General features: G+C 35.1%; 4 protein-coding genes and 1 long non-coding RNA gene across 5 annotated transcripts; 2 read left to right on the forward strand and 3 right to left on the reverse strand.

Annotated features, from left to right (window-relative positions):
* Positions 1–6,113: 6,113 nt before the first annotated feature.
* On the forward strand, positions 6,114–9,217 carry LOC111789612. The gene is made up of 6 exons (XM_023670240.1): positions 6,114–6,650; positions 6,727–6,813; positions 6,891–7,106; positions 7,209–7,373; positions 8,350–8,403; positions 8,486–9,217. Exons 1-6 carry the CDS (start codon positions 6,429–6,431, stop codon positions 9,008–9,010), a joined length of 1,269 nt encoding a protein of 422 aa, XP_023526008.1. The 5' UTR covers positions 6,114–6,428; the 3' UTR covers positions 9,011–9,217.
* An 828-nt stretch (positions 9,218–10,045) lies between these two features.
* LOC111808539 lies at positions 10,046–10,793 on the reverse strand. The gene is made up of 2 exons (XR_002817091.1): positions 10,551–10,793; positions 10,046–10,306 (listed from the first exon to the last, which is right to left on the reverse strand). It is a non-coding gene; the product is annotated as an uncharacterized LOC111808539 (long non-coding RNA).
* A 1,623-nt stretch (positions 10,794–12,416) lies between these two features.
* On the forward strand, positions 12,417–15,647 carry LOC111804255 (lipase-like). The gene is made up of 8 exons (XM_023688993.1): positions 12,417–12,818; positions 12,892–12,986; positions 13,052–13,155; positions 13,277–13,377; positions 13,500–13,603; positions 14,567–14,980; positions 15,083–15,214; positions 15,382–15,647. Exons 1-8 carry the CDS (start codon positions 12,564–12,566, stop codon positions 15,536–15,538), a joined length of 1,362 nt encoding a protein of 453 aa, XP_023544761.1. The 5' UTR covers positions 12,417–12,563; the 3' UTR covers positions 15,539–15,647.
* Positions 15,648–15,749: 102 nt separating this feature from the next.
* On the reverse strand, positions 15,750–19,916 carry LOC111804264 (AP-1 complex subunit mu-2). The gene is made up of 11 exons (XM_023689006.1): positions 19,467–19,916; positions 19,070–19,216; positions 18,636–18,698; positions 18,342–18,518; positions 18,151–18,254; positions 17,514–17,621; positions 17,265–17,361; positions 17,065–17,162; positions 16,805–16,946; positions 16,575–16,697; positions 15,750–16,094 (listed from the first exon to the last, which is right to left on the reverse strand). Exons 1-11 carry the CDS (start codon positions 19,593–19,595, stop codon positions 15,996–15,998), a joined length of 1,287 nt encoding a protein of 428 aa, XP_023544774.1. The 5' UTR covers positions 19,596–19,916; the 3' UTR covers positions 15,750–15,995.
* Positions 19,917–22,467: 2,551 nt separating this feature from the next.
* LOC111809623 (lysM domain receptor-like kinase 3) lies at positions 22,468–26,693 on the reverse strand. Its single transcript, XM_023695976.1, has 11 exons — positions 26,029–26,693; positions 25,056–25,295; positions 24,848–24,987; positions 24,676–24,765; positions 24,477–24,582; positions 24,244–24,395; positions 24,076–24,173; positions 23,853–23,991; positions 23,674–23,772; positions 23,260–23,394; positions 22,468–22,722 (listed from the first exon to the last, which is right to left on the reverse strand). The coding sequence occupies exons 1-11, from the start codon at positions 26,669–26,671 to the stop codon at positions 22,468–22,470; spliced, it is 2,097 nt and encodes a 698-aa protein (XP_023551744.1). The 5' UTR covers positions 26,672–26,693.
* Positions 26,694–27,850: the final 1,157 nt, after the last annotated feature.

The following is a 27,850-nucleotide window of genomic DNA, read 5'->3' on the forward strand; positions in this document are numbered from 1 at the left end:
TACTAGTTGTGTTTAGTTAGCAATGACAAATCTCACCTAAGATCTGACGAAGCCACAAGACCAGTTGAAAAGTGAAAATAAAGTTTAAATTTTCCTCAAAGCTTATCGTGAGTGTGCCAAGATCGGTATTGTATAATCACAAAAATTCCTTTTGTTTTGTTACTTATGGAAAATGATTCTACGATTTCTTGAGCGAATATGAGCAATTCCATTAGTCAGAACATGCTCCACCAGAGATTGCTTCCTTTTAGCTTTTGATAATCGACGTAAATCCAATCCTTCCAGGACCCATAAGAATAATTTGTTTCAAACTGCATTAGCCAATCAAGTCCCAGAACAGCATCACAAATCTCCTGTATCAGCCAAGTTCTTAAGGAACAGTCTAAACGTTACCGACCGAACAAGGGTCTGCAGTTTAATTGTATGTCAAATAACATCAAAAGTGTTGGTTTCACACAACAAAAAAAAAAATATATATATATATTTGATTTTTGCATCAGAATAGACCTACTTGTTAGATTTTATGTTCTAGATTTATTCTTAAAATAGTTTAATCTTTGTTTATGTTTGTTTCTAAAATATTTCATTATTTGGAACAAAAGCAGTACTTCACGATTCAATATTGAGAAATGGTAATTGGGCCTGGCCCAGTACCAACTCTTCCTTCACTTTCTCTAAAGAGCTAGGCCCGCGAAGTGCTCTTTCGGCCCAATAAAGATACCCACTCCAATGAAATCGAATCAAACCCAATCAAACCAAATCAAAATCAATATTTTAATACATTAAAAAAAAAAAAAAAAAATTTTATATATCTATGTAGTTAGTTACCCATGTGAAAAATTTAGATTTAGATGTTCACACGAACCGTATCTCTTCTGTTAAGATCAAAGGTTCAAATCTTCGTACTCTCGTACATTTATATTTGTTATATTAAAAAAAAAACTTATTAACACTTATAACGAACATCGGAATGCAACAAAAGTAACATAAATGTGAATGAAACAAAGCATATGAATATGATGAATGAGGATCCATAGGTGTGTTGTTGTCCCCATTACAAGCAATGGCAAGAAGCTGCAATCAAACTGTACATAGCTCAAGCAGCATCATCATGATAATGATAGAAAACGACGCCGTTTAAGCTTTAAAGAATATGGCCCATTACTCACTCCTTTAAGCATGCCAAAGAGTAGGTAAAATATATAATTTAACCAATAAAAAAATAAAATAAATAAAATAAATCATGGGTTTAGGGTGCAAATGGGCACTAGAATTAATGGCCATTTCCCAATATGAAAAAAAAACATAGATTATATTTGGAGGCTTTTTTAAAAAGGTAGGCCAATTGGACAAAATCATTGCTCCAAACATGATCGTTTCATACTTTTATAATCCCTTTTGTTTTGGTTCTGTGAATACCAATATTTTTGTAGTAAAAATTGTCAGATGCCCATAAAGCAAATCAAAGCAAACCCCCCATTGATTGCGACACTATTATGAATGAATCGAGGAGAGAATCAAATGTCTAAAACAAGAACGATGCATAAACGACGTCGTTTCGGTACTATTTACTATTCAACATCCTCCTCTGTGTGGAATTATACATTGATTGTATTGTTAAGGAGTTGAAAGTGCCCAAACATTGCCTTTTTCAAAGTGGGATCAGATAATTATGCACAAAAGTGGATGAAAGAAGTGTGCTTTTTCAAGAGTTTTAGAGGAAAGCCCCAAGAAAAGCAGATAGCTGACTATAAAAAACTAACCCCCTTCCTTTTATATTTCTATGTTTAGGTCAAAGGAATTAAAGCTTTGCTTTTGCAATCATGCATGTCATGTCACTGCACACATAATTAAATATTTATATTCTAAAGTTTTCGTGACATCCAACATTGGTAGAAATAAGGATATGAGAGTCTGACACCAGGCAGTGTGCGAACGAAAACACTGGACCCACAAAAGAGTGGATTGGGATCTGGATTTTTAGTTTAAGCTATTATTGCAATTGGGTCTATGCCAATTCTGTGTTTTGGTACACTAAGATTAAGAATGTTTTATTGTTTTACTTTTTCTTGGGGGAAGATGGAGTTGAATTGGGAGACAATATGATTGCATCTATGTAAATGGAATGTTTCTTCTTAAACACACACTTGGACAACTAAATTATTAAAGCCCTCCAGGATGAGCTTGGTTTGATTCTTCTCTTCTTTCCAAACCTAAATTTCATCATTTTGTTTTGCCTTCTTACTTGAATATTCGATCAACTAATCAAATCTCACATCTGTTGAAAAGAGGAACGAGGCATTCCTTATAAGGGTATAGAAACCTCTCAAGAGTACAATATCTATCAACGGTGGATCTTAAGCTATTACAAATGAAAAGCTTGTTTACTTGGCGAGACCCCAGCTTTGGTTGTGATGAAACAGAAGGGAATGAGAAAAATTATTGGGCTTGGAATGAATGAATGCATTTTCATAAAATTGTCCTGCATGCGTATACGTACATCCATGCACGGTTTGAATTAAGTTTAATAATTATGAAATTCATCTCCAAATTGCTTCGTAATTAACACTAAATTAAACTGCCTTTTACTTCACATAACAATCATTACTCAACTCTAAATACCAATTAATTACACTCTAATTTATAATTTCCATGTCTTCATACAATCAAGAACAAACCCTCCTCTTATAAACCCTTTTGGCAACAATATAATATAATATAATAATATAATCAAACTATTTAATTTCTGTAACGCCATTTCTTTTCCATCTAATATAATTAAATTCAGGCTAAACTAATAAAATCATTTTCAAATTTTTCATTCTGTTTCAAAAATACCTTTATCATTAGAATTGGATGGAACCCGTTAACACTTTATTAATGGAATTTTTATTAAAAGATTAATGAACAAAATTTGTTAGTATTTTTTAGATTTTTTTTTTTTTTTTTTTTTTTTTTTTTTTTTNTTATAGGTAGCATTATTAAATTTTTTGGGGTCCTCTCTTGTAGCCTTAACCCACATAATAAATTCAGAAAAAGAACTTTGTGTAGTTAAATAAATAATATTTTTATTAAGAAAAAAGAGAGAAAAAAGGTGGAGTGTCATAATTGGCCGCATCACCCTACAAGTCCAAAGGGTACGCCAAATTTAAGAGTCCCAACCTCAAAGCTGTATCCATCCGTCCCCACCCCCACCAGCTTGCGCCCATCCATTTATCAATATTAATCAATTAAATTATTTCATTATTAATAATAATAAATCAAACTCAATTTAACTTTTTTTATTTCTTCTAAAACTTGTCTGATAATGAATAATAAAAAATAATTATACAATTAAATAAAATTATAATTAACTAATTTTAGAATGACAATTTCATTAATTTTAATTATATAAATTAAAAAAATAAACCTCTTTTTAATATAAATTAATGTGTTATTAAATAGTAATATATATAAATATATATTATACTTGATTTATTAGTTTTTATTTAAATGTACCAATATGTTATAAATATGTAAAAACTTTATATTAAAGCAACTATAAAAATATTTACTTCTCTTTTCTAGTTTTAACCAGCTTTTGAAAATTGCATCGGTTTCCCACTACTTTAACGTTATTTTATTTTATTTTATTTTACGAATATGTTCTTAACTTGGTTGGGCACAACTCTTTCTCTTTTTTCTGGGCTTGGGTTTCTGAATATTGATCAACGTTCTCTCGAGATTCAGGAATTTCCCACGCTACCGATCCCTGTCTTGTTTATCCAGCTAGCTTTCCCCCCTTGTTTTTCGAAAGAGATCGAGGGACAGGTTCCCCAATCATCAGTGCACATCGCGCAAGCGAAACCTGAAAACAGACTAGTTTCAAACTATTCTAAGTTTATAGTATTAAAAAACCAATAAAAAACATCCAAACATATTAACATTTTTCAACTTAATAATGAAAATGTTAAAATATTTAATAATTTGGCTCGACATTTCAAAAACAAAAACACGTTTCGAGAGTTTTTGCTCGTATATTTTCCCCGTCATTTTTCAAAGGGTGTCTTACGATAAAATATTGATAAAATTAACCGATCTTTTGAAAAAAAAAACGTTCAAAAATTTATTTCTAACATAATTATTACCGCGTAGAAAAAGAAAAGAAAAGAAAGAACCAGTAGCAAGTAGATTATAGGATGGTCCAGGGCTTTTTCTTCAGCATATTTGAATTTTTGAGTAGAGAAAATGTGTAATTAAAAAAAAGCTAATTCAGGAAAATTAAAATAATTGGTAATTAAAAGATTGATCCAATTTCGCATATTTTCTCATAATTAATGGAAAATTATAGATTTAAATCTCTCCAAATATTGGAATAAATAGACAATTAGATTTAACATAATATATTTAAAAAAAATTAATTAAAAATTTCCAGAAAAGACAGTCTCTTTAATTTCCTACGTTGGATTTAATCTTAAATTATGTTTACGTGTGTGTACAAGATTTTGTAGTAGATTACGAAAGTGACCCTGCTTTCAATGTCAAATACCGTTGGGAAGTTGGCTGTCCATTTTATTTACATTACCCTCGTGTCCATGTCTGTAATATTTATTATATTATTGAATTTTAAATTTTAAATTCTCTCTACCATAAATATTAATTATAATAATACCTAACAATATCTAATTTCGATTTATTGAGTTTAATTTTCCAGACTTCATTTAATTCTTTGACTTTTATGTTTAGTTTTTTTTTTTTAAATTCTTAAAATTATATTTATCCTTTGTGTATTTTTTGATGGGCCATCCGAATAATTATGATATTTATGATCGAAAAGGAGATGAAATAATTTACAAATTTGAATTAAATAAGAATGGAAATAATATTATTTTGAAACATCGAAATTGAAAAATATAATGATCCCAAAAACAAAAACGTAGCGAGTACGCATGAGCCTGCATGGGCACGCTGCTCAAATGGCCAAACGCGCGTGTTCCCATTTTGGAAAATTGGGCCTCCCGTAAACGACGCCGTTTAGGGCCATTCCGTGAGATGTAATTAAAGCATCAAATTTTGCACCAGTTTTTACGGCTTCTAAATTTATTAATATTCCATTCAAATTTATTAAAAAAATAGAGAGATTTGAAATGGGTGACATAGAGAACATATTGGGAACCGAGAGAGAAAGAGAAAGCAACTTTAGAGAACTAGAAAGAGTGAAAGATTTGTGAAGAAATGAAATGTTATGAATCACGACTCTCTAAAATAGTATGATATTGTGTGCTTTGAATATAAGTTTTGATGACTTTGCTTTAGGTTTTACCGAAAGGCTTTGTAACAATGGAAATACTCTTTCTCACTTATAAACTCATAATTTTCTACCGAATAAACAAACGTGGGACTGTCCCAATGGTGTTAAAAATAATTTAGACATAAAAAAGGAGAGGTTTGAGTGTTTGTAATGGAGACTGGAAACAAAACTCCCTTTATGTGTCTGTCTTTTTGATAATTTAATAAGGAAAATGGAAAGAATTGGGCATGATTTCATCACTACCAAGAGCATATAAAAATAGGACAGTCACATGGGCAGAACTTTAAGAAACCCCCCTCCCCCNTCAAATTTATTAAAAAAATAGAGAGAGATTTGAAATGGGTGACATAAAGAACATATAGGGAATAGAGAAAGAGAAAGCAACTTTAGAGAACTAGAAAGAGTGAAAGATTTGTGAAGAACGGTATCATATGTTAGGAATCACGATCTTCCAGAACATAAGCTCTAGTGGCTTTGTTTTAGGTTTCAGCAAAATGTCTCATATGAATGGTGATATTATTTTTCACTTATAAACTCATGATCTTCCTTGAATTAATCAATGGGACTCACTCCAAATAATCTTGGACATGATAACGGTGTTAAAAATGATTTGGATATAAAAAAGAAAAGAAAGAGAGGTTTGAGTGTTTGTAATGGAGACTGGAAACAAAACTCCCTTTATGTGTCTGTCTTTTTGATAATTTAATAAGGAAAATGGAAAGAATTGGGCATGATTTCATCACTACCAAGAGCATATAAAAATAGGACAGTCACATGGGCAGAACTTTAAGAAACCCCCCTCCCCCGCCCTGCCCCGCCCGCCCCGCCCNTCTTGTTGCCTGCCTTTAGTTTATTAATCAGCCGCGTGCCTTGGAAGCTCAAGCGCTGGTACCAGTAGCAGTAGCAGTCGCAGTAGCAGAGAGCTTTGAAAATGGCGTTTTTAGAATGGTCAATTTCGTGTTGCGTTATTTGTCAAGATGCCCATTACCTTCCCTGCCCTCAAAGCTAAGAACCTAATGGGTGTTTTTATTTGAGAACAAGACTAGGCCAATGCAAACACCACCAACAACCACAGACACAGACAAAGACAAAGAGATAAAGACAAAGACAGAGACAGAGACAAAGAGTTCTCTCAGACATGGATTCTTCTAATGCCTTCCACCTTCTTCTCCCTCTTCTTGTTTTTTTCCTTCTTGTCGTTTCCTTCTCTTCCCCTGTCTACTCGCTTCACAGAGACGACAAAAGAATCCATCCCAATAATCAAACGACGACGTTCCATCCCCAGAATCAGCTCAAGAAACTCAAGCTGATTCGAGCTCATCTCAAGAAAATCAACAAGCCCGCCGTCAAGACCATTCAGGTATTCATTACTTTTTTGTTTTATTACTTCCTCTGTTTTTGTACTCTGTTTTTTGAAGTGGGTTTTTTTTTTGCAGAGTCCGGATGGTGACCTTATAGATTGTGTTATATCTCATCAACAGCCAGCTTTTGATCATCCGTTACTCAAAGGACAGAAGCCATTGGTAACCCAAAGAATCCGAAGCTTAACTTAATTGGTTTGATTTGGTTCTTTCTTGTCTTTTAATGTTTGGGTTTTTAGGATGTCCTGGAGAGACCGTATGACCAGAGTTCTTCCGGCGAGGCAGAGTCTGAATCGTTCCAATTATGGAGCATGTCCGGCGAATCATGTCCAGAGGGAACAGTTCCGATCAGAAGAACGACGGAAAATGATATGCTAAGAGCGAGCTCCGTTCGAAGATTTGGAAGAAAACCAAGAAGACGCATTAGACGAGACTCTTCCACCATAGGCCACGAGGTAAACTCTTGTCCCTTGAAAGCCAAGAATCGAACAAATTAGGCGAAACCCAGATGGCAATTTTGGTTAATCTTGTTGGTGGTGATGTTGGTTTGGTAACAGCATGCAGTGGGATTTGTAAGCGGACAAGAGTACTACGGAGCAAAAGCGAGCATCAACGTATGGGCGCCGCGGGTGACGAACCAGTACGAGTTCAGTTTGTCACAGATGTGGGTGATTTCTGGTTCATTTGGAGATGATCTAAACACGATTGAAGCTGGGTGGCAGGTATGTTCTTAAATGATTCATAATAATTAAGAAGAATTGAATAAAGGGTTTGTGTTGGGAATTGAATTATATTGGTTGGGGGGAGAATTGTTGCAATGGGGACAACTGCCAATTCATTCATTATTTATTCATATCATTATCAAACTCATTATTATGTTCATCAATGAAAAATTCTCAATTGTGAAAGCCACCACTCCCTGACACTCCTAACTTAATACCCACATACATTAAATTACTTGCTGCCTACCCTTTTCTTTTATTCTTCTTTTCTATTTAAACCTTCAAATAATTCAACCACTCTTCTTTGTCTTTCTAATTCTATGGTTTTGCTTTTGATTTCCGAAAAGGCCTAATGTCAATCGAGATGTATTCCTTACTTACAAGCCAATGATCATTTCTTTAATTAGTCAACGTGTGAGTCCCTTCCAACAATCCTCTCCTTGAACCCCTTGAACAAAGTACACCATAGAGCTTTCCCTCGGGCCTATAGACTCTTCAAACAGTTTCTCTTAATTGAGGCTCGACTCCTTACTCTGAGACTTCAAACAAAATATATATTTTGTTCGACACTTTTGAGGGTCCCAAATATTATCCACTTTTAAAATTTTTAAATTTGTGTGTAAAAGGAATATATTCTCTTTTAAATTAAAATTATTTGACTTTGAAGATTTATTTTTTTTATTGAATTGAAAGTATCTGAAATTTGCTTGATTATTAGTTGGGGTTTAAAGTAAGCAATGAACAACGTTGACTTGGGTTAGTGGGTAGAAACTCATGGTTATTATTAATTAATAGTCAATTTCTTTTTTTAACATTTTGCTGTAACCCATTTCAGTTTAAAATAGTAATATTATTGTTTTTTTTTTAGGAAATAATCGAAATAATTATAATGAATTCAACTATTTTAAAGATTTGTAATTCTGGAATTTATCTGCTTTATTATTTAACCCATTAACACGTTTGTGTTCATGAACAGGTTAGCCCAGAGTTGTATGGAGATAATTATCCAAGATTTTTCACTTATTGGACGGTAAGTATAGATTATTAACAGAATTTGATCATTTTTTAAAGCTTATTTGAGAAAATGGAAGGATAATAACTTGAATTAACAGTCGGATGCATATCAAGCAACTGGATGCTACAATTTACTTTGCTCGGGCTTTGTTCAAACCAACAGCAGAATTGCCATTGGAGCTGCAATTTCTCCAACATCTTCCTACAATGGTGGCCAATTTGATATCAGTTTACTGGTTTGGAAGGATCCAAAGCATGGGAATTGGTGGTTGGAATTTGGGTCGGGTGTGTTGGTTGGGTACTGGCCGGCGTTTTTATTCACTCACCTTCGAAGCCACGCAACGATGATACAATTTGGTGGTGAGGTGGTGAATTCAAAGACTTCGGGGTTTCACACGGCGACGCAAATGGGGAGTGGCCATTTCGCGGGTGAAGGGTTTGGAAAAGCTTCGTATTTTCGTAACTTGCAAGTGGTGGATTGGGACAATAGCTTGATTCCATTGTCGAATTTGAAGGTTTTGGCGGATCATCCAAATTGCTATAATATTCAAGGTGGGATTAATAGAGTTTGGGGAAATTACTTTTACTATGGTGGGCCGGGAAGAAATGTGAGGTGCCCTTAATGGCCTCTCTCTCGGCCTTGTAACTTTCTTTGTGGGGTTTTTTTTTTTCCAGTGAAAAGTGTGAGATATTCATGTATTTGTTTTCTATTTTAGTTCATTTTTTGGTCCCTTCCAATTTGAATCACTAAAATGTGAGAATAGAGGGATGATTATTGTAAATTTTGACAAAAGAAATACTGAATTATACTAAGATGGTGAAATTCTTCATTTTTGTTTATGCAAAAATTTACCGCTGTAATATTGTCCACTTTGGTCTGTTACGTATCGTTGTCAGTCTTACGATTTTAAAATGCGTCTATTAGTGTTAGGAAAAGCTTTGTTTCCCTCTCCAACTTATGTGAGATTTCACAATTCCCCTCCTTGGGGGCCCAGTGTCCCCGCTGACACACCACTAGTGTCTAGCTCTAATATCATTTGTAATAGTCTAAGCCCACTAGCAAATATTGTCCGCTTTAGCTTGTTACGTATCGTCGTTAGCCTCATGGTTAGAGGTTTCCACACCCTTATAAAATGCTTCGTTCCCTCTACCTAGAGGGTTAGCGTCTTCGTTCCCCTTTCCAACTAATGTGGGATCCTATATTAGTTGAAAAGGGGATCAAGGACGCTGGCTCCCAAAGATGGTAAATTGTGAGGTTCCACATTAGTTGAAGAGCGGAACGAAGTATTTTATAAGGGTGTGGAAACCTCTGCTTAACAGATGCATTTTAAAAACGGTGATACGTAACAAGCTAAAATGGACACTATCTGCTGGGCGTGGACTTAGACTTGGAATATGCACATCTTGTAACACTATGCTTTGAAGCTTGATTCCATAATCCTAGAAGTCAATGTGGAGCTATGAAATGGAACGAACAGGATTGAGATTCCCATTTGGCATAAAATTTTGGCATGGTAAGGAAGAAGCTAATTAGTTGCCATATCTTGAAGATTTAACTGGTTCATCATATGCAGGGATCAAGGGATTTGCTCTGCTTTTTTCTAGTCCGTTCATAGGCCAAACATGAGCAACAAGATCGGTTGAGGTGGGCGTTTAGATGTTACTATCAAGATCAAACTTGCGTAGAGAGAATCATACTAGAAGGAGAAACCATAACAATCCATGCTCATACAACTGCACACCAGAAAGCTTGATAAAGTCCCAATATGTATGGCTTGAATTTGAAAGCTTCATCACTTACCGTCTTGTTCATAACAATCCATTTTTGCTGATACAACTGCACACATTGCCTACTGAATCAATATGTGTATGGCTTCTTCACTTACCGTCCTGTTCATGCCCCTTATTGGCCATAGTTTCTGAAAGCAAAACCACAGTTTCGTTTACAGAACAATCGTTTTACACAGGCAATATAAACAACAAAGAGCAATATTATCCGGTTCTTATTGTTCCAATGGTTGAAATCATCGAACAATAATAGGATTTGGACTCGTGAAACAGTACCTAAAACTGAATTCCTCCCAAATCTAAGACAGCAATTGATTCAAATACTTCGCATTAATAATCAATTCTACAGAATTTCAAGACTTCGGTTAGGCGAACCTTGAGAGCAGGATTGTACAGCTTCCTATCGCGAAGCTTTTTGAGTGTTGCCGAATGTTCTTCTTTGAGCAACCATTTTTTGAGGAGCTTCTTGTACTGTGCTTCCTCTAGATACTTCTTCAGCGACCTCTTCGCCACATTCTTGGAGCGGTGAACTGCCGTAACGCCATTTTCCAGCACTTCTCACGCCCAGAGCAGAAATGGTTTAGACACAGAGTCTAATCAAAACCCTAACCTCCGATCAGCGAGGGGGAGGGGAGAGTCCCACGAGCAAACGATTATGGGCTCTTGGTTTGGGCCGAATAGTTTGGGCCTAAACATACAACAATGAGAGGACTAAATTTGGACCGACATCTAAAGCCCATTGGGCTATTTCTTTTTATAACAAATAGTAGAATTTAATTTTATTATTATACAGATAATGACTATTTTTATACTAATAATTAATAATGATAATAAATTATATGAATAAATAAATAAATAAAATTTCATTACCAATAAAAATCAATTCCATTTGGAAATTTTATTATTAAAATAGAAAAAAAAAATATGATTATAAAAAAGGAAAGACTTCCGTGCTTGAAATAAGTGAATCAAACACTTAAATTCTGTAAAAGGGCAAAAAATGTCATAAATATGGGTCGGGTCATCCAAATCACACCAGCAGATTCTTTTTCTTTTTCCCAATTTAGGGGACTTTTCAAATTATACGAATAGAATAGAATTAAATTAAATTAATAATAAATGGGTAAGGCAAGGAATTTTTTTTTATGGAGCAAAAGTACATATTCATGGGAAAATTCGAAACTTGGGAGGAATTAATTTGGAATTATTTTTGTGAAAGAAAAATACTTTTATCTAAAATTACTTTTCTACCCCTCAACTTTTAGTAAAGAATGTTTTATTATAAATAATTGGTTAAAATATTAATTTAGTCCGTAAACTTTTAAAATTACAAATTTAGATTACCAAATTTAAATAAAATTTATATTTTCAAAACTAAAATTTATAAAAAAAAAAAAAAAAAATTAATTTATATATAACATTAATTAATAATTTAGAAATCTATGGATTAAATGAAAATTAAACTAAAAAATCATAGCTAATAATATTATTTTTAAAAATTTATGGACAAACAAAAATCAAATAAAACCCGAACTCAAACTCAAAAACTAATTTAAAAAAAATAGTTTCTGAATGGATGCTATAGACCGCGTAGAACAACCAAAGATCACAATAAACTGTACAATTTGGTAATCATCTAGAGAAGCTCAGAGTAGCACCATAAACACGAAAGTTACAAAAAAAATTTATTCGTTTTCAAATTTTAAACGTACATTTCATCGTTATATTCAATATAATTTTTATGATATAAAAAAGTAACAAACAAACAATAAATAAATAAATAAAGCAAAAATGAAGTAAGCTAGTTTGGCAGCCAAATTAGTGGCCGTAGGATTAGTTGAGCTGCTTTTGGAGGGTCACATCTACCATTGGAGTTGGATGGTCCGCTTACCTTCTACCACTGCTCCCAAACCTAAAGTCAAACTAAGCTTAATATCCTCAACTTACGGCCGTTTGAATACATAGCCGGTGACTTATAGATATTGTCTACTTCGATTTGTTATGTATAATCGTAAATCTCATGATTTTTAAAATGTGTTTACTGGAGAGATTTTCGTACCTTTATATGAGATCTCACGGAGTAATGAATTATGGTGACTAAAACCAAACTTGTGGGAGTGGAAATCTAAGAGACGTGGCGGCAATCCCATTGAATCATATGATGTCGCTTAGCTTTTATTTAATTACCCATTTTGAATAAACACAAAAATCCACCAACTGAAATCTGTATCCATCATGCAAGCCATGCAATGCAACACACAACTCACGTGTCGTAGCACGTGCTCAAACCCATCCATCGCCTGACTTCCTCCTCCTCCTCCTCTATATTACTACTTCGCCTAATTCTAAACAACCACCGTCTGTGGCGGCGATAATCGACTCATAAAAATGATCGCTGCTTCATGGGTTGCTCTAATTTTCCTCTTATGTGAACTGTTTTTGAGTTCTGTGGTTCATTCCATTTATGGTTTGTATATTTTTACCTCCGCCGTAGCCGGCGATGTTTCAGAAGCTCTCAATTTCAGCTTGAGAAACTTCAAATTGGTCAATTTTGAGGCAAAAACAATGCCACCGTCGAGCAATTTTGAGCAGCATCTTCCTCCAATCGTCTTGGTCCATGGAATCTTTGGGTTTGGAAAAGGGGTCTGTAATTTATGGCAAAGGATCACTTTCGATTTCTGCCTCCATTTCTTGAGCTGATTCATTTCCTTTTCAGAGATTGGGAAGCTTATCGTATTTTGCCGGAGCTGAGAACAAAGACGAACGGGTTCTAGTCCCTGATTTGGGATCCTTAACCAGCATTTACGACAGGTCGTTCAAAGATTTTGCGGTGTTCTTCAATTGTTGGGTATTGATTTAGTTTAATTTGGTTTCAGGGCTCGTGAATTGTTCTTCTATTTGAAAGGTGGGCTTGTCGATTACGGTGAAGAACACAGCAGAGTTTGTGGGCACTCACGATTCGGCCGGCTGTATGAACAAGGTCGATTGGGAATAAAATTTTAATAAACAAAAGTGGGAAATTTATGAATTTATTTTTAAAATGGGATAATTTTCCCCTGTTTTTTTTTTTTTTTTTTATTATTTTTTATTGAGAAATGCAGGGCAGTACCCTGAATGGGACGAGGATCATCCTGTTCACTTCGTGGGGCATTCGGCCGGAGCTCAGGTTGCTCGTCTGCTCCAACAGATGCTCGCCGACAAGGTTGCTGAAAACACGACATTTAACGTTGTTCTGTCGTTGTGATGATTATGCGATAAATTTCCAACACATTTGCTTATACACTGTCGTTGCTTGTTCTTGTGTTTCTTTCAATTTGGCTGCAGGCATTCGAGGGCCACCGGAACACTTCGGAGAATTGGGTTTTGAGCATAACGGCCTTATCTGGGGCGTTCAATGGAACTACGAGAACTTATTTGGATGGAATGCAGTGAGTTTCTCTCTGGATAATTGACGCTTGTTCTGCCTCATTTTGTTTATGTTTTGGTCACAAAAAGTAGCAATCCTTTCTAATTGGGACCTCCAATTGTGTAGGGGTGACATATGCTCGTTTTACGTCACTACCACAACGTTCAAGGTCCCAACTTCCATATGAAATTTTAAATGAATTCTGTAAGAGTCCAAGCCTACCGCTAGTAGATATTGTCCACTTTACCTCATTATGTATCCCCGTCATCTCACAATTTTAGAACACTTCTACTATGGAGAGGTTTCCACAAGAATATTTTGTTCCCCTCTTCAACCAACGTGAGACCTTACAATCCACATGTTGGGCCCAACGTCTTCATTAGCACACTGCCCAGTGTCTAGCTTTGATACCATTTGTAATATTCCAAGCCCATTCCTTCAAGGGTCTAGTGTCCTTACTTTGATACCATTTGTAACAGAGCCAGACACGGGACCGTGTGCTAGCAAGAACGCTGGCCCTCAAGATGGGTTGTAAGGTCCCACATCGGCTAAAGTTTTCACTAGCACACTGCCCCGTGTGTAGCTTTGATATCATTTGTAACATTCCAAGCCCACCTTTTTGAGGGCCCAGTGTCCTTGCTCTGATACCATTTGTAACAAAGCCAGACACGGAGTCGTGTGCTAGCAAGAATGCTGGCCCTCGGTTGTAAGGTCTCACATCAGTTAAAGAGGGGAACAAAGCATTCTTTAGGGGTGAAAACCTCTCTCTAGTAAACGCGTTTTAAAACCTTGAGGTTGACGGCAATAGGTAAAGAGCTAAAACTGATAATATCTGTTAGCGGTGAGGAAATAAAAAAAATAAAAAATGTGCTTTTAGCACTTAAAAAACTGTCCAAACAAAGACTTGGGCTATTAGCTTGAAGTAGTTTAAGTTGGATAACGTGTGTCTTGATGAGCTTTTGGTATCAACTTCGTTTGTTTTCAGACCAGGAGATGGGGAAACCATGAAACCTACAAGTCTGCTACAGCTGTGTCGAGTTGGGGTTATAGCTTACGACTGGTTGGACATAGGGTGGTTGAAAAAGTATTACAACTTCGGATTCGATCACTTCAACATGTCGTGGAAGAAAAAGGGTGTTTTGGGTCTGATGAAATGTGTGTTGGGAAAAGAAGGTCCGTTTGCTTATGGAGATTGGATTCTGCCTGATCTTACAATCCAAGGATCGATGCGATTGAACAGCCGCCTGCAGACCTTCAATACCACATACTATTTCAGCTACGCTACGAAGACGCCTGCAAGAAGGATCTTTGGAATCCACCCCCTGCTTTCTATCAGAGCTTTGCAAATGAGCCGGTGGCGCTTTCCGCCCGACCTCTCGCCGCCGTATAAAGGCTATCGGTGAGTGTTGCCAATGTCTTTTTTGTAAAGGCTATCGGTCATAAGAAGAATGATTAGCCAAATATGGGCTAATGGTACAAGTGCTTGGTGGTGTGTGTGCAGGGATGAGGATTGGCACGACAATGATGGAGCTTTAAACACAATATCTATGACTCACCCACGTTTTCCAATTGAACATCCAAGCCATTTTGTTCATAATCGATCTCAATCTCAGTCTTGGGAACCTGGCATCTGGTTAGTCTACTACTCTTTATAACCATTCTTTTAGAACTTAAAATTGATATGGCTTATCGTTTCCAATAGCTTTTTTTTTTTTTTTTTTTTTTTTTTTTTTTTTTTTTTTTTTTTTTTTTTTNGAATCCTTGATTATCCTTTTCAATTCTGGGACAATTTGGATTTAGGTACTACAAGATTGTGGAGGCAGATCACATATCATTCATCATTAATCGAGAGCGAGCAGGAGCTCAATTCGATCTGATATACAACGAGATTTTTGAGCGATGTAGAAAACATGTATTTAGAAGGAAACAACTGATCCTGCCAAACCAAGAACACTGAAATGCAATCGTAAAAGAAAATCAACACAATTTTTTTTACTTTCTTACATTTATGTTGGTCTTAAGTTCTACATTTATTTTCTCAATGATATTCTTTTACGCTTATAGTTTTTGACATGAGTTAATAACAATCTGTGAAGAAAGCCGATAAAAGTAAATAAATTTAACAGTGAGCATTTGAAATAAGAATGGTTATAACTTGAAACAAAGAAAAAAAAAAAAAGAGCTAGTTGAAAGAAAATAAAGAAAAAAGAAATCACTTTCTCAGTTACTATATGGACTTACAAAAGCTGCAATATGCTTCACAAACAAAAGAAGAGTAGAAAACAGAATTTTTCTTCGCCCACCAAATTCTCTACAACAACAAATCTTTGACTCATCCTGTGATTATTAACTGAATAATTCACGACATATGAACTCTGAAGAACGAAATGTCTATAAATCAAAGTAAGTAATTTTCATACGAGCCTTAGTTCATACTCCCCAGCCATTGTGATGTATCTCACCCATGGAAGAGCCTGGTACCCACTTTTTTCGATAATCTTCAGGTAACGAACCTACGAAATCATAGTACTGGACATTAACATCTAAAATATCATATTGGTTTCATAACAATAACGAGGAACAACGTATCTTCCAAAGTTTATACTTATTCAACTCCATAATGATTACATAATTCGCCCTGTTATTCATATTATCAGCAATTAATTGGTAACAAACAAGAAGAACAAGTTTTAGATCATATATTTGAGCAAGAAACTAATGTAGATCTACCCAGTCTAACTGAGTTCATATATCTGGTATCACAAATAGCAGAATAAATCCCAGATGAGGTCGATTTCCTAAAAGAAAATTATGCCAACTTTTCATTACAGTTTGGACACGGGAGGAACTTTTGTCCATGCTCTACATTTTAGATGAATTAGCATGGGCTTTAATAAATTTTCTTGCATGGAAAATCAGAGGGAAGAAAGAGGAGTTATCATGTCACTGAATGGTAAACATGACTAACCAGAGAAAGCATAAAGAAACCCTACCTGGATTCCAGAAACAGTGAAGTATGGTATCTCAAACTTTACACGAATTGGCGCCTTTCTCTCTGGAGTTGCTTCTTCAGATGTAATTGAAGGAAGGCGAAACTCTGCTCTTAACATATACTCCTGAATTTTCCAGATTAAGATCAACAAAATTAGCTTCCTGAATCATCCGCTATTCATGCATAAGGTAAGGTAAGCGTTCACAGACATGCAAATGAAATTTTAAATACCTTGCCACCGGGAAAAGATCTTATTTTCCAGCATAATGCATCATTTTCAGGTGCATAAGAAGCAGACCCCATTGAGGTCCGAACATTTGGGTTGGTAGCATCTGCTGGCACAGGCAACTCAATCTCAACATTTGTTGCGGTGCTGTATGATTAACTTTTTATTAGTAAAAAGAAACTAGGAAGATAATTTTTGTACTGACCCCCCTCAAACCTTACTTTTGATTGTTTTTTTTTTCTTTTAATTTTTTAAAGGTTAATACCTTCTCTCCTTGAACTGGCTTCTTGCTTTTACCATAATCTCAATACGACTTTTTGAATGTCTTTCAATTTGAGCTTCTACCCAAATAAGAGGCTTTACCTGTCGATAAAAACAATGAAGCACATCAAATTACAAGATAAAAGGAAGCAATAAATAAACCAACGTGACTTAAAAAATAGCATCCACGTGAACATATCAAACCTGAGTGCTCAGTCTATAAGTCATGAGATCAAAAGCTCCATCTGGTGGTATGAAGGATATGGTCCGATCATTTTCAAAGCGGGCCAAACGTACGCACCTAAAAAAAGCATTTGGTTCGATGCTTAGATAACATATAAACTGACCTAACACTTATGAAGTCATACATTACTATATATAGCATCCGAATCCAACAAAATGCACAGATATTGCCAGTACAAGAAAATGAATACACCATATGGTAATACATACTGGTGAAATTTGATGTCTTCCAAATCAATAGCTTTCCCTTTTGTGGTTCGGCCTTGTGCTTCCAATAATACTCTATCATTGAGCCCAAGCTTACACTCGGGCATACCACTACAACAATAAACAAAACCAAACCTTAATTTCTGCAAATCAACTAGCAAAGATACAAATGGAATGAGAAGGATATTATAAAAAGTCATTGAATGGGGAGACTGGAAAGTAAAGAAATGAAGGTTTCAACAATACCAGAAGGCCAAGTTACGAATAAGTGCTTATGTACATAATAATAAAGCATTGAAATAACAGAAAGCAAAGAAATGAAGACCTCGACAATACCGCATAGACAATATTCACATTTTTCAAAGTTAACACTTCTTCTAAGCTCGCTAGAACGATTAAATAGATCATACTTTCTGAACGGTTTAGTTTCCCAGTTCAGAGTTTGCTAGAACAGTTTAAAATCATTTCTTAATTGAAAGTAAAAGAGAGAGCAAACCAATAACAAGATGTATGCAAGACTAAAAACTTTTTCTTGATTACAAAGTACTTTTGAGGATATTGTGTGCAATATGGAAGTGAACGAAGTACAAGCTTTTTCCGTGTCAAGATGTAAATTTCGCAAACCACTATGAGAGCAGACCTTAAGTAAGTTCTCATCTTCAATGCCCCCACAACATCTGACCTAATTATTTGCCCGTTACTGTTGACAAGTATATTAACACTCTCCACCACATCCAAAAAGACCTGGAGAAATAAGAACAGTACATTACCTACTAAGCTTTAAGAATCACAAATGAACATATGCAGCTTATTCTTTCAAAGAACACATACCTCATTCTTCTTGTAATTTATACCTTCACTCCGCCAAGAAACTGCATTTGTTACTGCCATGGGTGGCCTCTGAGCAACCTCCATTCTATAAGCATCAGTCTTTATAAACTCGCTAAGAATTTTTGCCTCGGTGTATTGAGGATAACCAAAATCCATGATTTCATCAAGCAACTCATACTACAAAGAATATAAGCATTAAGATTATCATTCACCACCTGACATAAATCACAATACATGCTATGGTAAAAGTTTAAGAAATTTATAAGGATTCGATCGGTGAAAGGCATATCTTACCACCACAACAAAGTTGTCCCTAAGCGATTCTTCTTCCAGCTCTTCAAAATAATGCTTGAAGACCTGTGGTATACCGATTCATGTCAATAATTTATTTCTTTTCTTTCTCATGAAACATATTTGCTCAGAAGTCCCAAAACCTACCTACATTCTATATATTTTGCAAGGAAAACACAAATGGAATTTCATTACCATTTACCACAGACACAACGCAGAAAGGTAAGCTAATCGGACAAAAAATTATTCTCCTCTTGTTGATAGAAAATGAAGATCCTAAGTAGCCTTGAATTTTTAGAAATCCTATCCAAAGTCTTATTGAACCTTGTAACTTTAGGAACTAAGATTATGGGTACACTATCATTAATCCAAATTAAACATGTTTGAAATACCAAAATACGTTGTTGGAGAACGCTCTGATCATATATACAACTTACATCAACTACTCGGTGCAAAAAGGAAAGAAGACTAGCAGCATTGCAATTCTGCCTCGCAGCAACCATCAGGTACACATTATTGTGCTGAATAAACATGTAGCTTATTCCATTATCGTAAACTACTGGATCTTGAGACTGCGGATCACCCTGACATCAAAAGATTTTGAAAATTTTGTTAGATAGAGATTCAAATCATTTTATTTGACATTTCTTTGTTTGAATCTGCTTCCTAAAGATATAATTAGAAACAAATCCGATACGAGGACCTCCAATTTCTCTGATTCAATCGCATTTATCACCAATTTACTAGTAAACAGAAACTAAATCGCTCGCCCTAAAAAGAAAATAAGACTATAGTTCTACCAGGGACCGATCAAATTAAACAAAGATCCAGAACCTCCTTCTCGATGAGCTTGGTGAAGAAGCGCTCGGCCTGAACTGCCGAGACATCGCCACGATAATCGCGCCAAATGAGAACACGCCCTTTGATGTCTAATAGGAACAGCGCGGAGGCCGCCCCCGCCATTGATTCAAATCAGAAAACGGTTTGTAAATCACTAGAAACAATTCTTCCTCCGGCTAGCTAGGTTGTTCGCGAAAACAAGGAGAGCATAAGAACTTGAAGGAGATCTCGCGATGTCCAGCAGAAGAATCAACTGGCTAGAACGGTAGATCTACTTGAATCAATTCGGCACATCGTCGCGCCAGAAACTTGTGTCATCTGGATTCCGACGCTCAACCATTACTAGAGGACGATCTGCGGCAAGATGTTCCAATTTCCGAGTTATTTTAGTTTGCAATTGGGAGTTTTCTTTTTTCTGATAAATAAATTCATGTTCGGCGTAAGGATGTGAAAATACTTTGAAAATTATTGTTCAAATACTTGGGTCTACTTTTTTATTTTTGGCTCGTAATAAATTGTTTCTATACTTGTAAATTCTACTCTTTGTTTTTGTTTTTGTTTTTGTTTTTTGTAATCATCCTCCTTCTGTCTCTCTCACTCACAAACAGTGTTCCCATGCTTTTCAATGTTTTTTTACTACCATACATAACNCAGGAGTGTTTATAATAACATGACCAACCCAAACCATAAATATTAAGTTGGATTAAATTTTTTAAAAATCGAAAATTCGATTTGCGAGTTGACATGTAATATTTTGTACAAGTAAAAATACAGAAATTAAATTTTTAAAAAATGTTGTTAATTTATGAATGACCCCATGTTATATTCGTAAGAATTAGTTCTATGAAGTTGTAGAAGAAATATGTATGAAATTCGAATTATAGGATGAAATTATTGATATGTATGAATGACATGATTTAATTTGTAATATTTATAAATGCATGCATAAGACGTGATCATGCTACAAGCTCAAAATGTAAATGTCGTATGATTCTAGGTTATGCTTATGAGTTTGATTATGCAATGGATTGTATACGAGTATTTTTAGTTTACTAATCGCCATGAAATTTCTAACCGACGCGTTGTGTGCTGAGTTAAGAACAACGAGAATTTCTGACCGTCGGATTGTATGATGTTACAGGTCGTCAGAGAGTTTAGTAGACGGGTCGTATTTGACTAAGAGCGAGTCATACATACGTGTCTAAAAACTGAGAGAAGCATACGAAGAGTCAACCGTCTAAGCTTGAAGTAGCTGAAATAGCTTTTAACGAACAAAAGATTCGGGTAAAAGAANAGATTCGAGTAAAAGAAACTATGAATCAAATTTGCAGACTAAAAATGTAATATTTACTAAAATGGTTCTTTTCCAAAAGTTTGACCAAAGTAACACAAAATACATCATTCCTCTTGAATATCTCCCTGTTCTACCGTCCAAAACAAGGTCGTATGGAGTATAGCCAAGTGGTAAGGTATTGATTTTTGGTACCAGCATGCAAAGGTTCGAATCCTTTTACTCTAGATTATGAACACCCAATCGGATCTGTCAAGAATGAGCTGACGATTACAGGGGAAGCAACTGACCGTAGTCCCTAAGCCCAGCTTGTAGCAAGCCAAAAGTGTGACTTGAACCTACTTTACTAAGAGAAGATCTCGAAGGCAAAAGGCAATCTCTTCCAACCAGCTAACCCACGAAGTTGAACACAAGCCCTTTTTAGTCAAGCTTCGACTGGGTTCTTCTATCAATCTCCTGACCCTTGCTTAACTCCTTGTTCTGTAAACCGGTCACTGGTTGATCTGATTGGCCCAGGACATGCGAGAGCCCAGCCCGGGAGGATGGAAAGGACAGAGAGATAAAGCAATATAGCCTATTCAGAAAGGGCATCTCGCATCGCATACCGAATATCTCATACCCATTTGAGAAAGAAAGAGTCTCGGATATTGCATATCGAAGACACCTACCCTTGACCTGTCCTATATGAGAAAACGAGATCATAAAAAAAACACGCACTCAAGGGATATGAGTTTTCTNTGGGAGTGTTTATAATAACATGACCAACCCAAACCATAACTAATGGTTGGATTAAATTTTTTAAAAATCGAAAATTCGGTTTGCGAGTTGACATGTAATATTTTGTATATGTAAAAACAAAGAAATTAAATTTTTAAAAAATGTTGTTAATTTATGAATGACCACATGTTATATTCGTAAGAATTAGTTCTATGAAGTTGTAGAAGAAATATGGATGAAATTCGGATTATAGGATGAAATTATTGATATGTGTGAATGACATGATTTAATTGTAATATTTACGAATGCATGCATAAGACGTGATCATGCTACAAGCTCAAAATGTAAATGTCGTATGATTCTAGGTTATGCTTATGAGTTGATTGAGTTAAGAACAACGAGAATTTCTGACCGTCGGATTGTATGATGTTATAGGTCGTCAAAGAGTTTAGTAGACGGGTCGTATTTGACTAAGAGCGAGTCATACATACGTGTCTAAAAACTGAGAGAAGCATACGAAGAGTCAACAGTCTAAGCTTGAAGTAGCTGAAATAGCTTTTAACGAACAAAAGATTCGAGTAAAAGAAACTATGAATCAAATTTGCAGACTAAAAATGTAATATTTACTAAAATGGTTCTTTTCCAAAAGTTTGACCAAAGTAACACAAAATACATCATTCCTCTTGAATATCTCCCTGTTCTACCGTCCAAAACAAGGTCGTATGGAGTATAGCCAAGTGGTAAGGTATTGATTTTTGGTACCAGCATGCAAAGGTTCGAATCCTTTTACTCTAGATTATGAACACCCAATCGAATCTGTCAAGAACGAGTTGACGATTACAGGGGAAGCAACTGACCGTAGTCCCTAAGCCCAGCTTGTAGCAAGCCAAAAGTGTGACTTGAACCTACTTTACTAAGAGAAGATCTCGAAGGCAAAAGGCAATCTCTTCCAACCAGCTAACCCACGAAGTTGAACACAAGCCCTTTTTAGTCAAGCTTCGACTGGGTTCTTCTATCAATCTCCTGACCCTTGCTTAACTCCTTGTTCTGTAAACCGGTCACTGGTTGATCTGATTGGCCCAGGACATGCGAGAGCCCAGCCCGGGAGGATGGAAAGGACAGAGAGATAAAGCAATATAGCCTATTCAGAAAGGGCATCTCGCATCGCATACCGAATATCTCATACCCATTTGAGAAAGAAAGAGTCTCGGATATTGCATATCGAAGACACCTACCCTTGACCTGTCCTATATGAGAAAACGAGATCATAAAAAAAACACGCACTCAAGGGATATGAGTTTTCTTACCGCTTGACTTGCTTCCAGGCTTAGGGAGAAAGGCACATCCTTTGGGTCACGAGTTCCAAACCTTGCTTTTTCTCTATTTGATTTTTGTAATTTTGAATATTAAAATTATAAAATTAATTGATTAATTAGATATAAAATAAAAATTTAATTACAATCAGCCTTCCTTCATCCCACAAAACAATACAAAAGAAGAAGATAAAAGAAGCAGGTAAAAGGGTAAACATGGAATTTGAGTTTAAATTGTGGATCATCTCCCCGTGAACAGGCCACTGAAANGATTGAGTTAAGAACAACGAGAATTTCTGACCGTCGGATTGTATGATGTTATAGGTCGTCAAAGAGTTTAGTAGACGGGTCGTATTTGACTAAGAGCGAGTCATACATACGTGTCTAAAAACTGAGAGAAGCATACGAAGAGTCAACAGTCTAAGCTTGAAGTAGCTGAAATAGCTTTTAACGAACAAAAGNAAACCTGGCTGTTACCGCCCAGTGACGCCTCCCACTCGACGGCAGACGTCATAAGCTGCGACAGCAAAGCAACAATTTCATGCATCTCCGGCCTCCCCACCGGATCTTCGTTCAAACACCATGCCGCTATTTCCCCCATCTGCCCCCACCCATTCAACTTACACTTTCATTTCACATTTTACATAAAATAAATAAACAAAAATAAAAATAAAAATTCAGTTATTTGTCTTATAAAACCTTTTTAATTTTATATTTAATTGATTTATATAATTTTAAATTTTTTATTTGGTCCTTGTAATTCATTGAAATTATATGTTNAAACCTTTTTAATTTTATATTTAATTGATTTATATAATTTAAAATTTTTTATTTGGTCCTTGTAATTCATTGAAATTATATGTTTGTACTCGTAGTTTACCTTATAAATATCGTCCATCGGGTAGCTTCCATGCAAATTTCCATCCACGACAGCTTCCAAAGCAGCCTCAGAGTTTTCCCCTTGGAATATCGTGTAAATCTAAACAAATTTTTAAATACTCAAAAATATATTCGACCTTAAATGCAATAAATAAAATAACATAAAAATAAAAATATTACAAGCGTGATCAACGACTTGGTTCTCTTTGGCTCTTGGTTGTCTCGAATCAGAGCTCTCCTTCCTGTAATCAGCTCAGCCAAAACCACTCCAAACGCAAATACGTCTGTTTTGGGGGTCACTTGCAGCTCTTTTACCGATCTTGTACACACAATTTACCAAATAAAAGTAATTGAATAACTGAAATTTTTAGATATAGATTATTTGGTTTATTTTTCTTCTTACTCGGGAGGAAGGTAGCCCGGAGTTCCGACAAGTCGGGTTGCTACAAGTTCGTCATCGTTCGTTCGTCCAACTAACTTTACCAATCCAAAATCCGCAACCTATCATAAAAGAAGAAACCGTTGCAATACAATATAAATAGTTTATTATAAGGTCAAATAAAAATATTACCTTTGCTCCCAGGCTTTCATCAAGGAGGATATTACTCGTCTTTATGTCCCGATGAACATATCGTGCTTTGGTATGATCGTGAATGTACTCGATACCCTTTGCAGCATCCAAAGCTATTTGTGTTCTTGTAGTCCACGATAGAGGTTGATAACCTAAACCAATATTAATTTTTCATCGTTCGATAATTATTTTATTTTTTAAATTTATCTCATTAATTAATTAATTTAGAATACCTCTTTTTAGTGGATCATGAAGATGGTCACTCAAGGATCCATTAGGAACATATTCATAAACCAAATACAAATGGTCATCCCCGCTGGCATACCCCAGAAGCTCCACCTGGAAAATATTTAATATTATAAAAATAAATAATTTATCAAAATATGTTGAATTTTTTTTTAAAAAATAATGGAATTGATGTCGCTAACATACCACATTAATATGATGGATCCTACACAGGACTTTTAATTCTGCGAAGAACTCTTTGGATTTATTAGATTTCATTTTCTTAATTGCAACCTCCTGCAAATTAAACAAGTAATTATTATAAATTCTTTTTTTTTTTTTTTTAATATTTAATATAAATAAATAAATAAATAAAAACCTGTTGATTCAATACTCCATGGTAAACAATTCCATATCCACCCTCTCCGATCTTGCGAGATTCATCGAAGTTAGCCGTAGCCTCTTGGATCTCCTCAACGGTAAAAATCAAGGTTTTTTCGGATTCAAAGGCTGAAACATCTGTAAATGATAATTTTACTGTAAGTAATTAAGTAATTAATGTTTAACCCTAATCTGTTTGTTCTTACCTTGTCTGAATGACCTTTTCTGAGCCTCCGATTTGGGCTTGGAGAAGGGATATTGGAAGCTGGAGGTTCCGAAAGTACTGAAACTTCTGGAAGGAGCCCTTGAATTTTGGGGGTCGTTGTTTTGCTTTGACTTTTTTAATTTTCTCCTTATAAAAATGACAGCCAATGTTCCCAGTGAAACTACTGTCAAAGTAGCTAATATTGCAATAACTATTGTCCACACATGTTTCTTTGTCGGTCCTAATCCCACAAACAAAGCATATATTAGCTGCAAATTCATTAATATTGGTATTTTTTTAAATTTTTAATTGCATTTAAACAAATTAAAAAACCCTTGTGTTAGACGTGTTAAAGTTGAGTTGAATCAAGTCAGATCGAGTTGAAACCTTTTTAGATCTAACTTGATTCTTCGAGTGGTAAATTTTTTAAACTAAAATTTTTTATTTAAAAATGAACCCCACTCGATCACTTTTTTTTTTTTTTAATTAAATTGGTTTGAATTGTTCATTTTTTTTCAAACTTCATAAAATATAATTCCATAAAATGAATATTTAATTAAAATTTACAATTCAATTTAGCGTATATAATATATACTCTTCCAAGTAGAATAAATGATAAAAAAAATCATCATGAAAATTAAATTAAAAAATTTGTATTTATAATTATAGCGTAATTAAAAACATATTTTTTTAAATTAATAATAAATCATCCATAAAATTTTATTTATTTGAATCTAGCCCAACCTAAATAAGTTTATAATCTAGGTTGGATCAAGTTCTAATTATTGTTTAATTATTCCTTATAATTGAAAAATTATTAGAATATTTTTAATTTTTAATTCTTTTTTTGATTAATAAATCTTTTTAAGTAAGAAATATTAAATTAATAAGAATAATAATAATATGGTTAAATTTAATGGAAACAATAATGTTGTAATAATTTAACTCAAAATTAAGGAGAATTACAAGGTTACCTTTGGTATTTTGATACGCATTCTTGAACATCGGCACGAACAAAACCCAATTGGGAACAATTAGGGCAGGGTCTTCAATCAATTTTGCATTCAAATTATGAATTTCGGTCGCATCGGCCCTCAACAAACTAGCGATTTGCGACAACGTATCACGCGACTGAACCGTGTAACTCACCACAATCTTCGACTCATCTTCTACACATCCACACAACAATTTCACCCCAAATTCCTCTCCAGCAACAAGCAACGGATCGCCGAATATCCACACCTGTCCGCTGTAATTTCGATTCGACACATCGCTCAAGAAGTCGCCGGTTCCTACTCTGAACGACGTGTCGTGAAAATACGCCGTTCCGGATACGCCGTCCGCCGATTCGCATGAACACGGTACGGTAATTAGGTAGTCTTGAACGCCTCCGCGTTGAATCGGCTGAATCTGCCATGGATTGACGGAATACGCGGCGGCGATTTCGCTTTTCGTCTGCTGGCCGTTGTTGATGTGATATAACGACGCGTCGCATTTCATTATGGTTGAACATGTCATTGGAAACATAGTTTGATTAGAGTCGGGGATGGAGATTGCTGAAGAACAGAAGAAAATTAGTAGAAAGATGGAGTGTGAAACGACGGCGTTTGAAACCATGGCAGTGCTTTTGGGTGTTCTTCGTTTCGCTGTGAGGAAGAAAGATAACAGAGGAGGTAATATTAACGCTTCCCTCTTTAATAAATATAAAAAAAATAATAATAATTTTGACGTATTTCGATATAACAACAAGCCAATCAGCTATTGCCATTGATACTAACGGCTGAGTTGAATATTGAAGTGGTTAATTATGTAAATAAATAAATAAATAAATAAATTCGCTTAATTAAACGAAAAATAAGGAGAGAGGAGACGGGGGATAATACGAAGCCAACTGGTTTTCTGTTTCTTTTCCTTTGTCTTGTTGGCGTCTATGATTAAGAACATCATTAACGTTCTCGCACATTAGTTGTCTGAGGAAGCCGGCTGATGGGATGAGATGCTCCACGTGGCGTATTCTCCTAGCTTTTCATTTTCTATCAATTCAAAAGCATAGTAGATTCCTAACGGAACGAATCTATTATTTTTTTTTTTTAAATAACAGTATAGACGTGTTGTGCGAAAAATTATTAAAACCGTTCCATAGACTTAAATATTTATAAATTCATTTTCAAACTAATGATACCATTCACGTGTGGACCTAATTTTCCATTACTATTATGTGGGTTCTACTTTATTTATGAGTAGAGTTAGATGTATAGTACTTATCTATAAATTCCTACTAGATAGACTTGCATATGTACCTTGCAAGCTTGACTACGGGCTAACACATGCTCATGCTGACGAAAACCAATGAAAAGAAAGGAGTGTGTATCATATCATGGGTATGCGTATATACAACGACATGTTGGGGAAGTATCCTGTCCTCGTGACATACATGCATGAGCTCTCACATTTTTCAAATCATTGTATATAGCTATGATGCATGTCATATTTCTATACTTTTCATGACATAACCTTCCTATGAGGCATGCATTCGTGTACATTACATATCATTCATGACTCATCAAATGTCTCATAAAGTAAGATGTGAATGTGATCATAGCATACATAGACTATATACGCGAAGTATATGTATCATAGAAAGCTAAAAAACATACAAGAAATAACATATAGATGAGCTACAACTTATCCAATGTAGTATGAATGCATTCCAATAATAAAAACACCTACTTGTAAGGCTAAGTTGAAATCACTAATTTCTTGTGTTGATGTTCGTTGAGATCTAAGTATACCTAC

Source organism: Cucurbita pepo, chromosome LG01 (assembly GCF_002806865.2).
Source record: "Cucurbita pepo subsp. pepo cultivar mu-cu-16 chromosome LG01, ASM280686v2, whole genome shotgun sequence".
Lineage (NCBI taxonomy): Eukaryota > Viridiplantae > Streptophyta > Magnoliopsida > Cucurbitales > Cucurbitaceae > Cucurbita > Cucurbita pepo.